Here is a 24,164-nt window from a genome sequence, read left to right as displayed (position 1 = left end):
GTGTTTCTATGTTGCCCAGAAGTTGCCACAGTGAAGAGACCCAGAAAATAGGAAAGAGACACTCAAGGCGTTAAAACAAACTGAAGGTGACAAATATTTTCCACCTCTCCAAAGCCATCAAACAACCATGTGCAACCCACCCCTGGGCCCGTGTGCCACTCACCAGATCTATGTTCTGCATGATGTCCTGGAAGGAAGGGTGAGTCCGGAACTGCTCGAACAGGTCCCGCTTGTACAGCAGCGCGTACACCAGGTTGGGGTTGTGGTGCAGGGAGTTTGTCAGGCAGGAGTTGATGATCTCCAGCATCATCCGGATCACTTCCTCGATCACATTCAGGTCTTGTGCCTTTAAGAAAGGAATGAAAGGTTAGTGTGTCCTTTTCCATCGTTAAATATACTGAGTAATAAAGGCAGGTAATTATTATTAATGGAGCTATTAGCTGGTTAATGTCTCTATGGTGAGCAAATCTGGCATCCCTGTATCTGCAAGGAGATCTGTTTTCTCCTGTAATCACCAAAATTTTAATTGAAATGCATCACACTAGTATTCAGCCTCATAGTGTGATTCTCTCAACAGGAGCCATCTTCTCATGACATAAAGCATTGTCATATTGTAATCAGCCAAATTCACCAAGGGTTGAGTGAACTCTGTCTTCTCCACCCTTTCTATGCTAAGTAAAAGCACTTCAGTTTATATTTAATTTAATACATTTTCTGTTGAGCCCCTACTCAGGGGAGGAGGGAAAGGGAGAACAGAGGAAAAATATCAAGAAAAATAAAGGCTGGTGAAACAGAAAATCAAAGACAGGAGAAGGAAAACAGACTGGATCAAACCCCATTGCACCTTGAACATCTGTCACTGTTACCAAACTTGGTCCCTCTGACTTTTTTTTTTTTTAGAATTATTTCTGGCATTGAAGAATACTTGCAATAAATGAAAACCAAGACATATCCCACTATCCCAGGTTGCTCCAAGCCCTGTCCAACCTGGCCCTGGGCACTTCCAGGGATGGGGCAGCCACAGATCCTCTGGGCAACTTGTGCCAGGGCCTCACCACCCTCATAGGGAAGAATTTCTACACCATATTCCATCTAACCCTGCCCTCTGGCAGTGGGAATTGAAATAACTGCTTCAGCTGGGAGCTGAAGAAAAATCCACACCTGTCTAACTCATCTGGGTAGTGCTGCTGGCCTATCAACTTGGATTTATTTCAGAATATGATGCATTATGGTGTGTTTTAAAAAGCTCTGAGCACTGGCATCATTTCCTCCCCAGTGCAGCAGGGTGAGCTGGTGACCAAGACACTATCCTAAAATACAGATTATGTGACTTTTACAGAAACATTATGATTCATAATCAAGTGAGATCTACCCAGTTGACAGAAAGGCAAAAAAGTGCACAACCACTTTTCAAAAATTAAATGATGTTTAAAAAATGTGTTCACTTTAAATCCCAGACATACAGTTAGATGAAGCATAAAGCATTGCTCACCACCTCCAAACAGGCTGGAGACTGCTAGAGGTCAGCTGCAATTAATGAAAAGTTGCAGAAGTTATTGATCAGTAATTAAAGTTTTTAGGAGCTGATGGACAAGATTAACCATCTGTTTTTTCAGCTACCACGTTGCCAGTGAAGAACCTGAGACTCCAGTGAAGAAAAGTAGGAGACAGTTTTTCAGGCAAAACTGACCACACGAAAATAAAACAATATATAAGAAGAATGAGCTCCATAAAAGACAGAGAAGTGGGACTGAATCTTGCTATTGCATACATGTTATCAGGAGAACTGCACTCTCCTACAGCTAGTGATAGAAGCTTCTCTAAAGGCTTGGAATCTTCAAAACAAAGGAAAAAACAAGCGGAAAGCCAACGACAGCATCTGGACGAGATAATGGAGAAGTGCTGTAAGAGCTGATCAAATGCCATGAGATTTTCCTGCTCTCTATCACCAGTATCAAGTTACGGCCCCTCTGCACCAAGATGTGGCATCAAGACAGGTATAAATAAGGTTACAGAAAGATTTTGTTGCTGAAGTTCATCCCCCTGTGTATTCCTCTCAGAGCAGCTGAAGAACACAGCTGAAATTCTGAATGAGTATGGCCAAGTCAAGGACTAACACATCATCCTCAGCAGCATTTAAGACTTTTGTTTTTTTTTGACAGGATTAGCTGTTATATGAAACAAAAAGCCAGATATTGATTTGTAGGGGACAAGTAGACACATTTTAACCTATTAAACAGTACATTTAAATGAGAGGAGTTGAAAGTAGCAGCATTTTCTTATTGCTTACAATTGACAAATTCCATGTGGCATTCACACTTGGAATTATTACTGTACTCCACAAAACAGAGCTCAGGTAATGCCTCCATCAACAGTGATGTGTACCAGTCCTCCCCCACCTTTTTTTTTTTTGAGTTTATACCCATGGAAATAATTATACCCATCATTAAAAGATGGAAGTTAAAAGCTTGGTACCAACTCTGTGAGACTGAAATCACACCTGCAAAAGGGATGGGAATGCAGGTACAGCATTAATGTTCCTATGGGTAATCCTAGGGAAGGACCTCATGTTCCTTCTCTAGAGAGGAATTAAATGTGGTGCTTTTTTGCAAAGATATTAATTTTTAAGGCAGAAAGCCAGAGGATTGGTCAGGTTCTGGCTGCACAAGGAATAAACCAGGCAGTGACAGCCACAAGACAGCAAGGTACAGATCTGGGTAGCCTTGCTCTCTTTTGTTAAAAGAAAAAGGAAAAAACAAGTGACCAAGCCAGAGGAAAGAGAATGGAAATTATCTGAGAGGATGCAAGGGAAAATATGACAAATGAGAATGTTATCAGGAGAAAAACAATTCAAGTTTGATAAACACTAACAAGGAACACACAAAAGTGCAAAGCCAAGGCAAATGATGGGCAGAGCTGGATGTTCTTGGATGTGACCATTCCCTGAATACTGTTGCTTTCCTGACTGCAACACAATTAATAATTAGCATGGCATTCTACTGGGCAAAGACTTCCAGAGAATTCCATACTTACATACTGATGTGTAACACCAGTTGAAATGCATATGGCTTATAAAAATCAGAGAGGCCAAGCAGCCTAAACACCAAAACCAAGGCATGTGTTCACAGTTTGGATCATTACAGACCTTTATCCATCAAAAGAGAAATCACTGCCAGTGGAGGATGCAAAAAATCAGTGTTACCAAAACCCTATTTAATTTATGGTACCTATTTTCTGGTTCCCACATCAGAACATCTGAGTGCTCATCCTTTTGATTTAATTTGCCATCGTATTAATTTTAAATTTTATAATAATAAAGACATGGTAAATAAAGTTCTATTATGAGTTAATGCAAAACTTCAGCCTCTAAATGTTAACAGTTCTGAGGAGATAAAGGTCCTGTGTGATGCAGCTTAAGTTTGCATAACCATCCCTCACAGGGATGGTCCTGCAACTTGAGCTGGGGTAACACTTCACCTGCCAGTTACCAGCAGTGACAGAACAGCTGTACTCAAGGAAATACTGGAACTCTTCATATCAGGGTGAAATAACAAATGAAATAATTATTTTCTTTGGGTTAAAACCCTAGACTTCCAATATGTAAAGGGGGATTATAAGAAAGATGGGGGCAGAGTTTAAAGTAGGCTCTGTAGTAGTAAGACAAAGGGTGATGATTTCAAACTGAGAGATTCAGACTAGATGTAACAGGAAATTGTTTGCAATGACAGTGGTAAAACACTGGCACAGGTTGGGCAGAGAAGCTGTGGCTGTCCCTGGATCCCTGGAAGTGTCCAAGGCCAGGCTGGATGGGACTTGGAGCAACTTGGGATTAGTGGAAGGTGTCCCTACCCATGGCAGGTGGTGGAACGAGATGTTCTTTAAGGTCCCTTCCAACCCAAACCATTCTGGGTTTCTATTCCGTAATTCTAAAAAGTGCTGGTGCACAAACTTAAGTCTCATGTCATGTCCACATGGCAGCTGCATATTTCAGACTATATATTATTTATAAGATTACATATTTGTTAACTGCAAAGTAGAATTCACTTAAACAGAACAATTAATTTTCCCCCCTGTTTTACCTTGGTGTATACTAATCCCTAGTCCAAAGCAAGAAATAATTTTAAGCCTGAACAGGTCTACTTTGCAACTTTTTTACAAATCTGAGGTCTAGCAGCAACTCTTTCTTCGTGGCAAGATCCATATGAATGATGTTATGCACCACACAACAATGGGTACACAGACCCAGGTCACTGCTGCTTATAAAGAATCCCCATTTCTCACTGTGCATCCACACTGTAGCAATTTTCCAGCCAAATAACACTTTCAGCTAAATAACTACTAAATATACAGTTAGCACAATAAGCAGGAAGGAGCTTATCTGCCTCAGAAAACAAAACCCGAGCAGGGGTTGGTAAGGCCATGCCCTACAAGTGCACAATGTAAATAGGGAAAAGAGAAAAACCCAAAACCAAGAGGAAAGCCACATGGCATTGAAGTTTTAATCCAAAGAAACCTGGTGAAATAAAGTCAAAATGTCACATGTAATAGCAAAAGAAAGACATGATGGAAATGCAGGCTGGAAAAAAACCATGTCCAAACACAGTCTTGAACTTATTGCTTATGACAATGAACAGCTTTTAGAGAGTGGGATCCTGCTGCTGGTGGTAGGATGCTTTGACATTTGAATCTTCAAAAGTGCAAATTTCTTTAGGTCAAAGCTCGATGGCTTTAGTTCACAATGACTGACACTGCAGGTCTCTCTCCAGCAGAGCCAGGAGCACACATAGTATGCAAAAGCTGTGAAGAAGCCACTTAAAACAGCTGGAGTTGCTGTAATAGCTTCCTTCCCAGGAACTCCACAAGTCTCAGCAGCAAAACTGCCTCGGTCTCACCACCCTTCAGGTAGTTCTGAGTGACCCTTCAGGGGCATCTGCTCCCTTTGCCTGTCTAAGTCAGAGAATTTCAGGATGGTTTGGGTTGGAAGGGACCTAAAACTCATCTTATTGCAACCCCTGCCATGGGCAGGAACACCTTCCACCAGCCCCAGGCTGATCCAAGCCCTGTCCAGCCTGGCCTTGGACACTTCCAGGGATCCAGGGGCAGCCACAGCTCCTCTGGGCAACCTGTGCCAGGGCCTGCCCACCCTCACAGCCACCAATTCCTTCCCAACACCCCACCTAACCCTTGCCCTTTGGCACTGGGAAGCCATTCCCTGTGTCCTGTCCCTCCATGCCTTGTCCCCAGTCCCTCTCCAGCTCTCCTGGAGACCCTTTAGGCCCTGGCAGGGGCTCTCAGGTGTCGCTGGAGCCTTCTCTTCTCCAGGTGAGCCCCCCCAGCTCTCCCAGCCTGGCTCCAGTCCAGAGGGGCTCCAGTCCTGGAGCAGCTCCATGGCCTCCTCTGGACTCACTGCAGCAGCTCCATGTCCTTCTTGTGCTGTTGTTCTCCAGGGCTGGAGGCAGCTCTGCAGGTGGGGTGAAATTCTCCTTTCCCAGCCAGGTAGGATGGAGAAGAGGAGGCTCAGAGGTGACCTCATCACTCTCTACAACTACCTGAAGGGATGTTGTAGGCAGGTGGGGGTTGGTCTCTTCTCTCAGGCAACCAACAGTAGGACAAGAGGGCACGGGCTTAAGCTCTGCCAGTGGAGGTTTGGGTTGGGCATCAGAAATAAACCTTTTACAGAGAAGGTGCTCAGGCACTGGAATGGGCTGCCCAGAGAGGGGGTAGATTCACCATCCCTGGAGGTTTTTAAGTTGACAGTGGACGTGGCACTGAGTGCCATGATCTGGTGATCACAGTGGGGTTGGATCAAGGGTTGGACTTGATGATCTCAGAGATCTCTTCCAACCCAGATGATTCTATGATTCTGTGATTCTGTGATGGAGGAAGAGGAGTCAGAGGAAGGTACAGCAAGCACTGGGTACAGCACTCTGTACTAGGGAGGACAGCACCAAGTCTGTGTTGCTGCATCCACAGTGGGAATCATCCATCATCCTCAGATCTGGGGCTGAAGCTTCCATGTGGATGCAGCGATAGAAGGAAGGTGAGAGTGGATGTTGCTCAGGCAACCTTAATTATGGCTTTTCTCCATTCTGAGCCCCTACCCATGATGACTCACTGTATTTTTTCATTGTAATATGTTCAATGAGATTCCATAATTTGGAAACATAAACCATAAAAACTTCTAGTCATAAATGACTATTTCCTTCATGATGGAGACATGACTATGAAGGTACTTTTGTCAGCAATGGAAAACAAACGGACACCCCCCTTAAACACTTAACAGGTATCAAATGACTAAGATGCCAAAGTAACCCCAAACAGAGTGGTCCTGCCTTTCCTTTTACCAAGGAGAAACAAGGAGGAAATATTTGGTAAACTGTTCCAGATCTATAATCTGCAGGCACAAAAAGTATAGCTGAATGGACAGTTCAGTTCATTTTCCATCACAGTGTTTTTCATCTGCTTTTATACATGCTAAGGAATAATTAAAATAATTATGTTTTTAGACATTCAGCAGTTAGTTCTTCCATGCCTGCCTGAAATCCAACTATTGCAGACTCCAGCATGGTATTCCACACTCTTCTGTGTGGAACAGGCAAGTAACAATTCAAGGAATTTCACCTTGATAACAGAATTTAACAGCATCCACAATTATAGATCATGTAAAGTTCCCTTTCCTCTTTAAAGGAGAATATCTACAGTTAAATAGTTTCAAATAATTTATTTTTAGTTGCTTTAAGACAAGCATATGTATCTAGTTTGTATTAGCTTTGGGGAGATTCCAAGAGAGCTGTCTGAATTTCCTGCATTTTCAGCAGAAAATAAAACCTTCAACAAAATAAACTCACTCTGCCAAAGGAGTGGAACAACAGAGGGGAAAGAAGGAAGCTCACAAGAAAGCTGTTCTTACCCTCAGTGAGCAAAGGAACTTCAAAGCCAAGCCTCTGGTGACTGGAATCTTATCTACATCTCTTTTACTGGCAATACACTTTGGCTGTTCTATGTCAAAGCCAGACAACTTTTGGTCAAGTAGGTATTAAGTGAAAAAATGCAGGGCCCATGGTGATTATAACCTCAAAAAGTAGCCCTGGCATCTCTGATCACTGCTTAGAAATGAAAGCAGAGCTGTCACACCAGAGCAAGGCTTGTTGCCAGACACTTTACTAAACAACTGTCCGTCCTGACACTCCTTCATTGCCCTTCTGAGTAACTGAGCAAGCTGAAAGGGCAGGTTTTCATCCGTGTCAAGCCAGCCCACGTGGTAACACATTTCCCATGAGGAACACGGTGCTTCCAGCCCACACCATCATGTCAATGTCATCCACTGCCTCTGCCAAGGCTGTGCCGTAGAAAATGCTGTGGTGGTGTGTCCTGCCCCAGAGGAAAAGGCCCAGGAGCTGCTGCTCCAAGGGGAAACACACCAAACCACCCCTGCCAAGGAGCAAACCCAACTGCTTTGGGAAACCAGCCAAGGAAACACAGAGCTGTTTCTGAGGACATGTATATACCCCAGTGAAGGTGCAGGTGCTTTATTGGTACATCTTAGGAGACTTCAGTGTGTTTATTATGCAGCTGATCTGCAGCTAATCCACAGCTCATCTCCTGGTCACACCTTCACCTTCACCTCTTCTTCCATCCATGCCATCGCTATCTTGGAAATTACAATCCTAAAACACTTCATGTTGCAATAATTTAACTTACCCTTTACCTCCCTCAAAGATCAAAATCAATCAAAAATAGTATAAAATGGCCCAAATTAGAATCATAGAATCAACTGGGTTGGAAAAGACCTCCAAGACCATCAAGTCCAACCCTTGGGCCAACTCCAGTCCCTTTACCAGATCATGGCACTCAGTGCCACGGCCAAGCTCAGCTGAAAAACCTCCAGGGATGGGGAATCCACCCCCTCTCTGGGCAGCCCATTCCAATCCCTGAGCACTCTCTCTGCAAAGAATTTTTTTCTCATCTCCAACTTCAATTTCCTCTGGCAGAGCTTGAGCCCATCGTGCCCCCTTGTCCTATTGCTGAGTGCCTGGGAGAAGAGACCAACCCCCAGCTGGCTACAACTTCCCTTCAGGGAGTTCCAGACAGTGCTGAGGTCACCTCTGAGCCTCCTCTTCTCCAGGCTGAACACCCCCAGCTCCCTCAGCCTCTCCCCACAGCACTTGTGCTCCAGTCCCTTCTCCAGCCTCGTTGCTCTTCTCTGGCCCCGCTCCAGCCCCTCAATCTCTTTCCTCAACTGAGGGGCCCAGAACTGAACACAACACTCAATGCTTTACTGATTCTTGGTGATGCTTCACTCTCCTAGTCCTCTGTCCATTTTACTGAGGATTTTACAATTCACAGAATGGTTTGGTTTGGGAGGGACCTTAAAGCTCATCTCATGTGTTGGCAGGGACACATTCCACTAGACCCAGGTGCTCAAAGCTCCCCAATGAATCAAATCAAATCAAATTATTTTCATCCCAACTAGCCTAGGAAAAACAAATCACTATGCCAGGAATCTCTTGAAGGTCAAGCTTCAGTCTACCAAAAAGCTCCAGTACACCTCAGTGCCCAAAAAATCTGACGGTCACCAGACAGGGGCTCCAGTATTGTCCATGAAAGAACACAGCATTTCCAAGCCACATTCAATAGCAACAACAAAATGAAAAGAGTATTTAGTAGAACTAAACCCAGTCATTGTCTAAGGTCCCACAAAACCTCAGAAGCCACTGCTGCTAGGAAAATGGCAGCATTCCTATTAAGAAAATTAAAGTTAAAAGTATGAATTTGTGTTTTTGTGAAATGATGCTTGAAATACTGTTGAGGCTTTCTTGCTGTTGAAAGGAAATGGAAATTTCTCCAGTTCTCCTTGAAACTAAGCAGTATTCCCTAGAGGTATGGGAAGATTTGGTTTAGTTGGACTGGTAGAACAGGAAAGGACAAGTTCCACACACAACCCCAACTCCACCATACAAAGGTAAATAGATCATCATGATACAGCCTTTAATTAACAGAACTCATCTACCCTGAGAAGAGTTCAAGGACTTTAAAGACATTCCTCAAGTGAAAAAGTTTCTGATTCCAGCCTTACACATTCAGCTTAGCTGCAAATGTAACCAGCAAATCTGTTTTCAGGAGTAATGCAGCAATTACTGCTGCAGGAACTGAAACACCAACACCCATCATGGAATCACGGGGTGGAAGGGACCTTACAGACCATCTCATTTCACTCCTTGTCATGGGCAAGAACACCTTCCACTATTCCAGGTTGCTCCAAGCCCTGTCCAGCCTGGCCTTGGACACTTCCAGGGATCCAGGGGCAGCTGCAGCTTCTCTGCCCAACCTGTGCCAGGGCCTGCCCACCCTCACAGGGAAGAATTTCTTCCCAAAATCCCATCTAAACCTACTCTGTTTAAGTCTGAATCCATCCTCCCTTGTCCTGTCATTCCATGCTGTTGTAAAAAGGTCCCTTTCCATTTCCTTGCAGGCTCCCTTCAGGCACTTCCTAATTTTATTTCTTTAATTGCATGGCAGGTGTTATGTAACATAAAGCTTCCAATTTATGCATTTAATGTAAATGGTACTCACTGAAATTCACAGACCTACAAGTATATTCCTTAGAGATGATTTCTGATGAACCTCTTTGAAAGAAATAAGTCATCCTCAAAAAAGAAACAAAATTAACAATTTTGCAGGATGGTACAGTCCCTACATACACACTCATTTTTCTGTTTCTGTAAGTACTTAAGTCCAGATTTAAGCAGCCTTATCATATCTTTACTGCTTTAGAATGGGCTCTTAAACCTTTTATTCTGTGTGATGTTAACTGAAGTACAGAATCCCTTATTTCTATCATGAAGAAGAATAAGATGGAAAAACATTTCAACTTGCAAATGGCCAGAAAAAAGGACCAATTAGCAATTTAAACCAAACAGTTTTCTTCACATTTTTCCTTCACACCTCCCAAACTTCCCTCCATACAGTACAGCACACTTACAGGATTTATCCACCAGTTCTTTATAGCCCCAACATCATCTCCAACTACATTACCAATGATTTCCTTCACCCTCTGAAGTATGTTTAGCAGTAACAACTGACACTCATAGCAAAAACTATAGATGTATATGAACAGATTTCCCACGAAGCAACTGCTGCCATTCAAGAAAATCACCCAGTGCCACAGATTGCTCAAATCCTGTGGTCAGTTCTGGGTCCCTCAGGACAAGAAAGACACCGAGGGGCTGGAGCGTGGCCAGAGAAGGGAACAGAGCTGGGAAGGGGCTGTAGCAGCAGAAGATGTTAAAGGTTGGATACTGGGAAAATTCCTTCATGGAAAGGGCTGTCCATCCCTGGCACAGCTGCCCAGGGCAGGGGTGGAGTCCCCATCCCTGGAGGGATTTAAAAGCCATGTGGATGTGGCACTTGGGGACATGGGTTAGTGGTGGCTTTGGCAGTGCAGGGGGAAGGTTGGACTCGATGAGCTCAGGCTTCTCCAGCATAAACCTGTGATTCCATGATTTTGCAGATCTACTTTTGGCATCTAAGCAATTTTAATCGATATCAAAACAAACTGAATATACACCCAAACCCCTGACCAAAGCTGTGAACCACACAGAAGCTGAACTCATAAGTTCTGCTCTGGTTTCTCACTGATTACATCCCGTGGTTCAGCATCTCTGCCATGAGATTTCAAACCCATCACTGACTTGGAACTATGACAGTTGTCTCCCACTGAAAGTACTACTCTGAATAATTTTGACACCATCTAAGGGAAGAAACATGACAAGCAAGACTGTGTAATCCACATTCTCATTAACAAACACAGTCTGCATGGAGTTTCCATAATTTCCATACTATCCATACATAGCAGAAGATCTTCCGGTCCTGATGACACGCAGGATGTCAGTGGGAAAAGTGAGTGCTACTCTCTACCCAGCAGCCAAAAGATTGTGTATTCCTGCCCTTGGGGTGAAAATTGCCATTGAAATTTCTGTGGGAGGCATAAGAAAGTCGGAAGGCATTTGCAGAGCAGACATATCCAACATCACAAAGTGGGGAATGCCAAGGATGGAAGGGAAGGGATGTTACTGCTGAGGCCACACTGCCCCTGCCTCCCCTTTGCCAGACTCCTCCAAACACCAAAAATCACTGCAAAGCCAAACTGAGATGGGCAGCACATTAATAGAAAATCACCCCAAAATGAAAGAAAAAACCCTGTTGATGGCTCAGTGACAATACTTAAATGTTTAAAAATAGTAATTACACAAAAAAATGTTGATTTAAGCTGTTGCTGTTCATGCAGAAGGTGACAATGGGCACACAGAAAACTTTCTGTGATGGTTCAGTACTAAACACCAGCAGTGCATCATAAAAGATATCACATAACAGATAACAGACACTTCTTAAGGGGTTATGGTAGGAGATTCCCAAAACACTGTGAGCAGGAATGTGCTGCTTTACAGACATCATCTTATACAAGAACTGAAGATAAATCATGCACAGGACTTTTATTCCTTATGATATATTAAGAGATGGTAGCATGGTTAGGAAAGTAACTCAAAATATAACTCTTCATGAGACCACCCAGCACACATTCTATATGAATTCCTTCAGTGGTGTTAAATATTTTGAAAATTAAAGGGGATTGATTAACAAAGGTGTGAGAAGCCTATGATATTAAAAGGAAAAATTGCATTATTCATCTTTCAAGTAGTTTACAGCATAAAGAATCTATAGGTATGTCCTTTAAAAACATAAGAAAGTATAAGAAAATGTTTTCATTTGTTTTCCTCTTACTGTACCAGCTCTTCAAAACTAGTTCCTATCAGTAAAAGTATCATTTAATCTATGGAGATTGCCCCAAAACATCCCTATTGACAAATTCCAGTAACTGTGCTCTCCAGCACAGTCATAAGAAGACAAGAAACAGCTCTCTGAGAGCTGAGAGAAGGAAAACCAAATAAAGGCAGTGACTTTTAGGCTGAATGTTGGTTTTACTACATCCCACCTTATTTCTCCAGGACACCTGAACACAAGGACACTGCAACAGTTCTGATAAACACAAGCTGATAACACTGCTCTGCTTCCTGTTCAGTGCCTGGAAGCACAAAACTGTAGCCTGAAAGCCAAAAAATGAGCCTTTAACTGAGATTTGGAAAACCTGAAACTCAGAAAAATAACTGCAGAAGTCTGTGTACACAGGCACCTGTTCCCAAATGAACCATAAGCAACAGATGACACTTTGCCACATGTTGAAGGAAAACGCTCTTGACAGAAATATGTAAAAACTGTATTATCCAACTAAACAAAACTTCCTGGAATATTTATGAAGTCTCATCTATTTTGGGAACAAATTTAATTTTGTGCAGCTTGGTACATAAAGTGCAGCAGTGACAGACTGGGACAAGATGAGAGATTGCTGCTGGAAAGCAGAAAAGCACCTGGGTATGTTGTGTATCCATCCTGGAGCCAGTCAGCTCTTCCTCACCAAAACACTGGACATGATTATGACTATTTACCTATAATTTACACCAAGTTTTCCAGTGATTACAATTACAATAGTCCACCACAAGGTAAGATGGCTAATTTATTGCAGAAAAATTATTTTATACTACAGAAAAAGCCCATAAACTCTTTTAACACGACTCTTCCTATTGACTTATCGTAATCTAAAAGGTTAGTGTGGGAATGGGAAAACTTATCATTCGTTCTGATAACTTTTTTTTTGACTGCACTGACTAAACACTTGATTTCTTTGCAAGTGCCACAGGTGAGTTGCTGGTGAATAGCTGCAAGACCTGCTTTTAGGAACTCTCTGTTTGTCTAGGCAGAAGAGACACACTTCAGATAATGATTCTGATTGCAGTGAACAAAACAAACTGAACCTGCCATGTTAAAATACATCCTACATTCTCTAGAACAGGATGGTTGTTTTTTGTTACTAGCAAACATCATCTCTGAGGTCAGAAGTTTGGGTGAGTATGCACACAAATGCTGGAGGGGAACAGGCTCTGTACACACTGTACCAGCTTGATGGCAACAAACATGCATCACAACACAGTGTATTTGATGAAAATGTCATGTATTCAGCAGCAGGACACTCAGCCTGGGCTCCAGCCTAACTCAGCTGTGGATGAGTTCCACCATATTCTAGGAATGTATCTTAGAGGACAACTTAAAAAAAAGGTATCTTAATTGCCCCAACTTTGTTTCAGAGAAATGAAAGAAAGCAGACATCTCCCAGCAGTGCTGGGGATAACAAATACAGGAGGATTAAATAATGGCAATATACTCAAGGCTTTCATGAATGCTTCAAAAGATACTTCCCTGGCATGGCTTTATATTTGGTATTGCACTGGCAGAAAACAAATGTGGAGTATGACTATCAGCTTCTGGGTTTTGTTTTCTTTTTTGTTTTGTTTTTTCTGTTTTGAGTTTTTGCCTTGTTTTTTGGGTTGTTTTGTTTTGTTTTTTTTCTGTATTTTCCCCTAAAACATAAGAAAACTTTATGTTGGCATAAAATAATAATAATAATAATAATAATAATAATAATAATAACAACAACAACAATAATAATAATATTAAAAAATTAATAAATAACAACAACAGCTACAACAACAACGACAACAACAGTGGGTTTTTCCTATGTGTTATTCCAAACCCTCTCCTGCTGTTGTTGCAGTTAAACCCTAGAAAACCAGACATCAGACTGAGAGGACTATCCCAGGTTGCTCCAAGCCCCCTCCAGCCTGGCCTTGGACACTCCCAGGGGTCCAGGGGCAGCCACAGCTTCTCTGCCCAACCTGTGCCAGGGCCTGCCCACCCTAACAGACAAGAAATTCTTCCCAATATTCCATCTAACCCTGCCCTCTGGCACTGGGAAGCCATTCCCTGTGTCCTGTCCCTCCATGCCTTGTCCCCAGTCCCTCTCCAGCTCTCCTGGAGCCCCTTTAGGCCCTGGCAGGGGCTCTTAGGTGTCCCTGGAGCCTTCTCTTCTTCAGGTGAGCCCCCCCCAGCTCTTTGTATCTATCAGCTTGGTAAGAATTGCTGCTTTTTGTCCAAATTCTGGGGTTTTGTTTCTCTAATTAACCCATTTTGAGGAATAATTCCAATTTATAGAAACTGCTGTAGCACAGGAAACATGCAATGTACTCCTCCAATTCCCTTGATTCCTAATCAACAAAGAAATGAGAAATTTGAAAGAAATCACTGGTTACATGCAAGGGGAATTAAAAGTTTATCTTTCCAATTGCACCCTTAGGGTGCCTCTATACAAACCATTAATAAGTGTCACTCTTAAAAAATTTCTATTTCTTTTAAGTACACTCTTTGTATGTTTTGAGGTTTCCCACACAGTTATTTCATAGAGAACAAGCACCTATGCCTGTCAATAAGGATAAAGAACATGAACATTCTCCCTTGTCCATTTCTTTAATGCTACTTTTCAGGACAGGTGATGAGGAAATCAGTTTTCAGCAAGTGGCTTATTTTGTTCCATGTGATCCTTTATATGAGCAGCAGAGAGGAACCAATGCTTTCTCAAAATCCACTTTTGGTTTTGAATTTCTGCCTCTATTAATAATTATTCCTCTCCAAACCTCTTTCTTACTGACTTCATACCGAGACTGTCTTTCAGTCTTGCTTGACTCATTCCCTTCAAAATATTCCCCTTTCCTTCATCCCATCATTCTGTCTCCTGGCCACCCACATTGCCAATTAACAGCAGTTGCATAACATTATAGGTAATATTAATAACAGCCATTAGTGGGAGAATTGCCCTCAGTGAGACAGTGGGAATGTTCAGGGGGATTAATACCTGTCCAGAATATAAACTGTGACTGGATGAAACCATCTTCCTCTTATTATTTCTCTCAAAATCACCAAGTCTTGGTTTACCTTTCTATTATTTTCTATTCTTTTCTCTATCTTTCCAATTCCAAATCACAAATATCTGCAATAAAACAATCTAAAGATCTTTGTTATATCACCTTTTTAAATAACTCCTTACTAATATTTGTCAGAAATGGATGGCTTCTTATAATCAACAACTAAAAGTGTTTCAAAAACTCACTGCTTAGTCCGTAAAATATGTAAAAAATATGAAGAGAAGTTGGAAACAGAAGGTACAACATGTTCCAGCAATATGTCACAGATAAAAGCTGTGTAAAAAAAAATAATTTCAATTCCAATTAGGTATTTAGACCAGTAGCCTAAAAGGTTCTGTGTATCCACAACACACAGTCATGCACTTACGCTCTTGAAGCACCACATTTTTCAATCAAACCCGTCCTTTAGGAACACTAGAGGTTGTTTTACTGAGCTGTTGAAATATATTGCTGTTCAGAAACAAAGCCTGCTCTCTGGAGAGCTGCTGCATTAGGTTATTGTGTTCGCCTGGGGAGAACTCACGACGATGAACCATCCAGAACAATCGACTTCCGAGAAGCCTCGAACAACCCACTCCTGTGCAGGAGGCAGCATGAAAAGCACCTGAAGGCCAGACCAGGCAATCAGGATGTCTTGGAGACCAGTCCTGTTCCTCTTTTCCACCCAAACACTTCAAAATTAGTCATTAGTCTGAACTAGGGAAATGCTGGCTTACATGGCAGTAATAAACTGTATTTATAGAGAGGCTTGTGAGAGCTTTCTCTTAATAATGTATCACATTTTCTATAGATAGCTACGCCTCAGAGCCTTCAAAAATCCAAGTATTCCATCAGGCTTCCAGTTCTCTCAAATGCAACATAATTAACTGTGCAGGAGAAACAAAATTCTACTGCTTAATTTATGGAGGTATGAAGGAACCCCAAGATCTCATACTTTTCTAACACAAGCTCTCACAAATTCTTCAGCTTCATCATCTTCTCTTTTAAGGACACTCATTTGAGCAGACTTACAAAAACCATCTCCTTTGAGTACAAAATGCAAACAATGTCACAATTTATATTCTCTACTGCAAAATAATGACCATGCCCTAAACCTCTGGAACTATTAAAGGAGGAAAACTAGTAAAAAATTATGAAGTTAATGTTTGGATTGCTTCAAATGTGTCTAATAAGCACAACAATGGGGGTTTAAAATTGCTTCAGTTGGTATTTGCATTGCTACTGTCAAAGTTCTTCTACTTCTTCCAGTTTGTTCTCCTGTCTCATAAATCTGAAGAATTAAAGACTTCAATCAGATGGCCACAGAAAATGTTCTTAAAAAAAAAAAGTAATTTTCATCCTTATTTTCCAAAATACTGAGAATTTCTAAGAGAAATAAGGCTTAACAATGTCTATATAACACAAATACCAGACTCCAACAACGACACTTGTGAGACTTCTGAGTGATGAAAGAACATCAGCTTTTCAGAGAACATCATCTTGATGTTCTCCAGCATATCTATATCTATATCTATATCTATATCTATATCTATATCTATATCTATATCTGTATATGTATCTATATCTATATCTATATCTAATCTATATCTATATCTAGATCTAGATCTATATATCAAAAAATCCTTCAACCACAAGCAATGTATTCTTTAAGATACAATAATGCAAAGACCAAATGCAAATAAGTATTAGTACTTTATAGTAACAGAGAAGTTTAAATAGACTGAAATTCATCAATGTCTTTATCAGAGCATATTAGGACAGTTCTGCTTAATTTATGCAGCATTTTCTCAGGAAAGTTTCCAATTCCTTTTAAGGAAGGAACTGATTAAGAATTCAGACAGAACTGCAGAATTCAGCCATTATTCAACACAAAGGCTCACTTTAGATTTGGGCTAGGTTGGTTATTTCAGTCTATTCTGAAACAGCTATTTTTTGGTGATATAAAAATAGGGGAGTAGGTAGGAGTAATATTCTCTAAAATATAATTCATCTGAAGGAGGGTATGACTAATATTTGGAAAAGGTATTTATAGGCCTCCTGCTCTAAACTGGAGACAGGCAATCCCAAGAATAACCTGACACTGAAAATGTTACTTCATGAGCCATCAACTCAGAGTAATCAAAAAGGAGGGTATTATACTGCAAAACAAGGTGACTCTCCCATTAAATGCAACCTAAATTGATAGAATACACACACCATACAAACCCACTGAAATATTATATTGGTTTGCCATGTGCTGCTTTCAGTAAACAACATACTAATAAAAATTTTCTTGTAGAATCATATTTTAAGTTTATTCCAGTAGACAATAAGAGGATCTAAAAATTCACACACAAAAATGAAGGGGTTTGAGGCTGTTAAAAATGCAAGGCCAATACAATAAAAAAAACCTTATCAAGTCACTTGGTAAGATATAAAAATGGAAGAAAACAGAGGTGAAAAGAATACTCAGGAGATCTGGCCAGTGCTTTGAGTAAAAAGTATGGGGTTTATGAGTTTTAAATAAAGATTATGACAAAAAAACCCCCCTACCTTGACTTTTTGTCTCACCCAAGTGTTTGACAAATATGGACATATCTCAGTCAGGAGTCTTGATTTAATTTGTATAAGTTTCCCACCCTGACAACAGTGTATTCAATTCTACATATTTTGTGTGCTCTCAGCAGTTACCACTAAGCAGTATTTTCACAGACTACCAGCTAAACAATGTTAATTGCATCACAGTAACTCCATTATGCCTGACCAGTTTATCTGGAAGTGGATTTAATTTCATTTCTGCATCATTACTGGAGTCATCAGATGATGGCAGGGAAGACTTTCTCCTTCTCCAGGATAGCACAGGTTTATAGGAAAGCACCTCTGTGTGATGGCAGAGCCCTGCACTAAACTGTTCTTTGGATAATTAAAAAGTCCAAAAGAGATGGAGCTAAAGGACATCTAATGTAGCACTAGAGATGCAAGGACAGAGCATGTTATAGGACCCAGGGACCTCACAGATCTTTTCCACTCCTAATGATTTTACAATTCACAGAATTCATACAATCCCACAATGGTTTGGATTGGAAGGGACCTTAAATATCATGTCATTCCAACTCCCAAGACATCACAACATTTACTTAAAGGTCAAATATTGTTCACATCAATAGTGAATGAAAAAACAGTTTGCTAAATGCTGGATAAGCTAAAAAAATAACTTCTTTGCACATAACTGAATCTAGAGCATTTATGGATTTTTACATCTGTTCATTATGTTTAAAAGACAGCAAATACTGCAGTTCACAGACCTGATTTTACCTGCTCATTAGCAATACCAAATTTCTAAAGTAAACACAGTGCCCTTAATTATAAAAGACAATTTCCCCCTGAGGAGTGAATGAAACAGGGGAACCTTTCAACTTCTATTGATGTACAGAGGGGAGATTAGGTTGGTTCTCTGTTGGAGAAACCAAAACGAAGGACTATTTATGAAGTACTTGGAGCTTTGAATATAATCAACCGTAATAACAAGATACAAGTTCGCCCCAAAATATTCCTTTTTTGTTGAAACCACTTTTGTAATAGTGCTTTTTAATAACCCTCATAATGGCCGAATTAGAGGGACCCCAACTGAAGTCATTCATCCCACATAAAACAAACATTGCTTTTTCTTCTTAGCTTTGTTTTACAAGCTACATTACTTCCAGATGACGCTTGAGGGGCCTAGGAGTTTCAAGAGTTAGATGGTTAAACAGACAGCTGCTTTCTATTTACCATATAAATCAGGGAAAAATCAAAGAAAAATCTAAATATTGGAATTCATTTGGCCCATTATGGAGCACAAACGGAGAGGGAAAAGAAGAAAAAACCTCAGAAATCTCATCACCCAAATGCAAAGTTTAATTCTGCTTATCGAGATGGGAGAAAAACCCTTCAGTGTTTACAGAATTCCAGGCCTCTCTCCATACAACACCAGCTGGCCATGGCAGGTAGATTTAACTGGATTGGGAAGGAGACAGGAAAACTCAGGTCAGACTGGGAACTTTGCTGGTACCACCAGGCTTTGCTACTGCAGATTTTATATATATCCATAGATACTAAAATATATATTTTTATATATATGCACACACAGAGCTCACTAAATTCAGATTTTTACCTTTGTCCCTTTGGATTGCTAACATGGATTTATTTATTCCTGTGCCAACTAACCCAGAAAACCCACAGATTTTGGACAGGGGATTAAAGGATGGCTCTTCATACACTGACAGAAGCACATCTATAAACATGGGAAGTCTAACAGGACACTACATTACCCCTAACCCTGATGAATTTCAACTGCCATCAAAGTGCTGTTTAAATGACAGTCCTATTATTGAAGATATAATTGAAGATATTGCCACTAAGTGAGATTATTTTTATAATTTTACCCAACACATTTCATCTGAATGGAATGATGTTTGGGGCTCTTTTTAAAACCAAAATTTAGGAGGTAGGACTCAAATGATGATGTGCCAAATTACTTGAATCTAAAACTAATCCTACATTTGATTTTTATTTTCCTCAATTTTTTCAGTAAGCAAAGTCATTTTTTCTTGTATCAGCAAGGAAATTCTGAACCTCTGAAATAAGATTGCCAAAATTCAAAATTTACTCCCTTCTTCTCCATCCCCTCTGTCCTTAGGAAGAATTAAGGAGACTCTTTCTTTACCAGCTGTACTATAACAAGCACTGGAGGGCTCAAAAATCATAAACACTAAGAAATCCTTAAAAAGCAGTTGTTTGGATAGATGGTAGCTCCAACAACACGTCTGATGTGCTACTTCCCAAGGGAAGTTAGCATGTCTCCAGTTATGCTGTTAAGTACCTCTGATTTAATAAATCACATTAGGCTGTAATCAAATTACCAAGAAAATCATTGATATGTTTACTTAAGTAATTCGTCTTGATTTGAACTGAAAGATGCAAAATCCTCAATTATTTTATTACCAGTTTTCTTGTTTGATGAAAATTCTGGAGAACGTGCTTTCCTTGAATGCAAGAAGGCAATAAAGACAAACTTTACTGGATTTTTCCCATTTCTTCAAGCCTGGATCAAAGTGTGGTATTTCAAAACAGGTCAATGCTACTATGAAAATAAAGGATAATAATAATATGGCTTATGAAACAACGAGTAAACAAAGCAGCATGAGAATTAGTCCAACCAAGGATCCTGTCTTGGAGGCAGTGGTTTAATGACAGAGGGTGGTTCTCTCTTCCCTGCTGCCTTCTCCATCCTGCTCCTGAATCCCATCACACTGCCAAGAATTTATAAGGAAAGGACGAGGAAACTGGTCCAGACTTAATAAAGGATCTGCAGAGGGATCTGGATACACTTGAGAGATGGGCTGATTGCAATTGGATGAAGTTCAACAAGGCCAAGTGCAGGTCCTGCCCTTTGGCCACCCCAACCCCCTGCAGCGCTACAGGCTGGGCACAGAGTGGCTGGAGAGCAGCCAGGCAGAGGGACCTGGGGGGACTGAGGGACAGGAAGCTCAACAGGAGCCACCAGTGTGCCCAGGTGGCCAAGAAGGCCAATGGGATCCTGGCCTGGATCCAAACTAGCGTGGCCAGCAGGCCCAGGGCAGTGACCCTTCCCCTGGACTCTGCCTTGGGGAGGCCACACCTTGAGTGTTGTGTTCAGTTCTGGGCCCCTCAGTTGAGGAACGAGATTGAGGGGCTGGAGCGGGGCCAGAGAAGAGCAACGAGGCTGGAGAAGTGACTGGAGCACAAGTGCTGTGGGGAGAGGCTGAGGGAGCTGGGGGTGTTCAGCCTGGAGAAGAGGAGGCTCAGAGGTGACCTCAGCACTGTCTGGAACTGCCTGAAGGGAAGTTCTGGCCAGGTGGGGGTTGGTCTCTTCTCCCAGGCACTCAGCAATAGGACAAGGGGGCACGATGGGCTCAAGCTCTGACAGGGGAAATTGAAGTTGGAGAGCACAAAAAAATTCTTTATAAAGGGAGTAATCAGGCATTGGAATGGGCTGCCCAGAGAGGGGGTGGATTCCCCATCCCTGGAGGTTTTTCAACTGAGACTGGCCGTGGCACTGAGTGCCATGATCTGGTAAAGGGACTGGAGTTGGACCAAGGGTGGGACTTGATGATTCTGGAGGTCTTTTTCAACCCAATCCATTCTATGTGTTCTGTGATTCTATGAAACAACTTGCCCTATTTTTTAAGACCACAATAACCTCAACAAGAACAATTTAGAAGGGACCTTAAAGGTCATCTCACTGAGCTCCCTGCCATGGGTAGGGAGATCTTTCACTAGCCCAGGTTGCTCCAAGCCCTGTCCAATCTGGCCTTGGACACTTCCAGGGATCCAGGGGCAGCCACAGCTTCTCGGCCCAACCTGTGCCAGGGCCTGCCCACCCTCACAGCCAGCAATTCCTTCCCAATATCCCATCTCACCCTGCTCTCCTGGCACTGGGAAGCCATTCCCTGTGTCCTGTCCCTCCATCCCTTGTCCCCAGTCCCTCTCCAACTCCTCTGGAGCCCCGTTAGGCCCTGGCAGGGGCTCTCAGGTGTCCCTGGAGCCTTCTGTTCTCAAAAACCAGTGCAGAGGAAGCAATATCCCCATCATCCTTGCTTCAGTTTCATGCTGGAACACAGAGGTGCAACAGGCTTCAGGACTCCAGACACTTCAGGCACCTCAGTTCCCACAATCTTCCCTATTCTTACAGTCAACATAAACATGGGAGTTTCAGCAACAAAATATGCTGAAGTGATGAAATCTGGCCCCAACTTCTATTTAGTCAACTGACTGTGCTTCAGATGGAGAGGGAACATGAGCCATTTTGGGGAGGATTAAAAAGACCAGGAAGCCAGGCATAACAGTTTGCCTTATCCTTTCAACATGCAGGCCATGAACTTATTTCACTCTCCCCTACAACAACTTTTTCAACTGCTCTCCTTTTTTGCTTCATCCCTACATCACACCAAGCATAAAAGACAAGAAATTTGGTGAAGTGTCTCAGCCTCTGGACTGTATTCCAGACTACAAAACCTATAAAATACTTTTCACGCACCAAATTCTTACACACCCAAAAATATATGCATGTGTATGTATCTTCAGATGTATGTTACTACGTGCCTATGTGTGCATGCACACACACATATATGTACTTTTACAATATGTGTGTATCATGATCTTTCCTTTTCTTTGAACACTGGGGATGGTATTCTAAGAAAAAAATGCAGGGGTCTTTATTTATAAAATTGCTGTCTTCCTGACAATAGGCTCAGAAGCAAACCCATGGAAAAAGACCTGGAAAAGGCCAAGGAGTCTGAAGTCCTGGGGGCTTTCAGTTGTTCAGATGAAAGAGTTTTATCCAGCTTGTGCTTCACCTCAGCAGGCAAACAGCAGTGGGACCTCCTGCTCTTCAACCACAGACTAATTTGAGGGTGTTCTTGCTGAAATGTTTCAACTTCTAAAAATTAAAGGTCAGGGAGCAATTTCTGGGAGGGAAATCAGAAGGCATAAAACCCCAGGTGCTGTAAGGAGCTTCAGATGGCTTAGGGCACTGTAAGGCAGCAGGAACACACAGGAAAACCCAGCACGTGACTCAGTGGCTTTACAAACCTGCATGTCTCTGAATAAAAAAGTGCCTCTAGTTTGTGTGGTTTGTGGCAGTGATAACTAACAGATGCAGGTTAAGAAACCTGATTAGTTGTATTAGATTTATTAAACTATTATATGAAATTATTTATTTAGGTATTTTTACACTCAATGCTAGAGTAATATGATATGTAAAGTCTCAGCCAGGCATGTCCTGGAACTTGTATTAACCCTGAAAATAAATCAGTTGTTGCATTTTCGTCCTCAGAAATCCAAAGCAACTCATAAATCAACTTTTTTTTCCCTTCACACAGTATTGCAGTGAGAGTTCAAATGAGTACAAACCAAAGACGCTTCAGCAGTACAAAGATATTATTCAAGTCCTTGCAGGACGTCTCCTTCTTGTACTGAAACTAGAGATTTTCCAACAAGCCATGCAATTAAATTACAAAATTGTTGCCTGTTTGTGGGCATTGGCTCAGCAAACTGCAGAGAATTGTAAGTATCCATGTGCTCAGAACATACCAATCTGCCCCATGACTCCAGTACTCCCCCAAAGGCTCACTGGGAATTGTTTTCAATCATTTTTAGGCAACTTAACATACTGTGGATGCCAAAGCCCTGATCTTAAAAATAATATTTTCAACTGTGCCATTTAAATATCCTGAATTACAAATGGCTTGAAAATCACGAGTTGACAGTAAGTCTCCTTGCTCTGAATCATTGTGGGTTTAGCCATTTTTAAGTGTAATTCTTGGTGTTTTAAAGACGTTTCAGACATGACATCATTCATACAGGTTCCTGTTGGTGACTGCTCAGCTGTCACACTTAAAGAGAATTCTTTGCAGACTTAGGAATGCACCATTTGCTTTTTGAAGCACCCACTGCAACATTTGGTTTGATACTCACATAATCAGGACACGGAGAGTCGCTTGATCCAAGGGAACCTCTTAAGGACTGTGTGGCTTGTTCCAGCACTTTGTTGTGTTTTTTAGACAGGAGAGAAAATAAACTGAAAAAAAAAAGAAAAAAAAGAAAAATATATTCCAATAAAACATCATAACATTGTTCTGAAACAGACAGTTCACTCAGAATAGGTGTTTTATTATATCCACAAGATCTTTAGAATGCAATGCACATTAGTTACATAATTTATTAATTTATTTAACACCTGGGTAAGTAACAGCAGAATTTGAATCAGAAAAATTCTATACAATAAATGATGTGAAGAATATTTTATGTTCATGATTACAGTCTTAGTAGTGAATCTGTACGAGAAGGAATGGTACACATGCATTTCTGATCCATAACTACTCTGTGTTCACTAAAAAGCAATTTTTAAGTGCAGCATCTGATGTAATACATTGCAATATATCCTTAAGTATATTATCCATTCTAAAAACCTAATTGCTTAGACAGGAGAAATCCAAGTACATGACAAAAGCTTTGGGTATTTAGAGACTGAGTTATTGCATTTACTAGTATATACTGTTCTCAATTTTATTTTAGCTTAAGGAAAAAAAGATTACCTTAGTGCTAGAAGTAATCTGTGAAATTAGAGGTCCACACACATACAGAGAAATAAACATATTTTACTTGCATTTTGAAGAAAAGGAAAACACAGCAATGCCACTCACAGAGGGTGGTATAACCTGATATATGAGGACAATGGTGGAAGCAGCAGCAGAGGGCAAAGGCTCAGCAGGTCCAAGGAGTCAGACACTTCTC

At 41.3% G+C, this 24,164-nt stretch overlaps 1 protein-coding gene across 2 annotated transcripts in view; it reads right to left on the bottom strand.

Annotated features, from left to right (window-relative positions):
• The window catches only part of DYM (dymeclin), a 236,759-nt gene that overhangs the window by 46,902 nt on the left and 165,693 nt on the right, over window positions 1-24,164 (bottom strand). For both annotated transcript variants that reach the window (XM_071580989.1, XM_071580988.1), the window contains 2 exons: window positions 23,346-23,448; window positions 164-346 (listed from right to left, as the gene is read on the bottom strand). In XM_071580989.1, coding sequence (XP_071437090.1) covers window positions 164-346; window positions 23,346-23,448 — 286 coding nt within the window. The remainder of the gene's footprint in view (window positions 1-163; window positions 347-23,345; window positions 23,449-24,164) is intronic.

Source organism: Pithys albifrons, chromosome Z (genome assembly GCF_047495875.1).
Source record: "Pithys albifrons albifrons isolate INPA30051 chromosome Z, PitAlb_v1, whole genome shotgun sequence".
NCBI classification, from domain to species: Eukaryota; Metazoa; Chordata; class Aves; order Passeriformes; family Thamnophilidae; genus Pithys; species Pithys albifrons.
The sequence above is the reverse complement of the archived record's forward strand: the minus strand, read 5'-3'. Positions and strand labels throughout refer to the sequence as shown.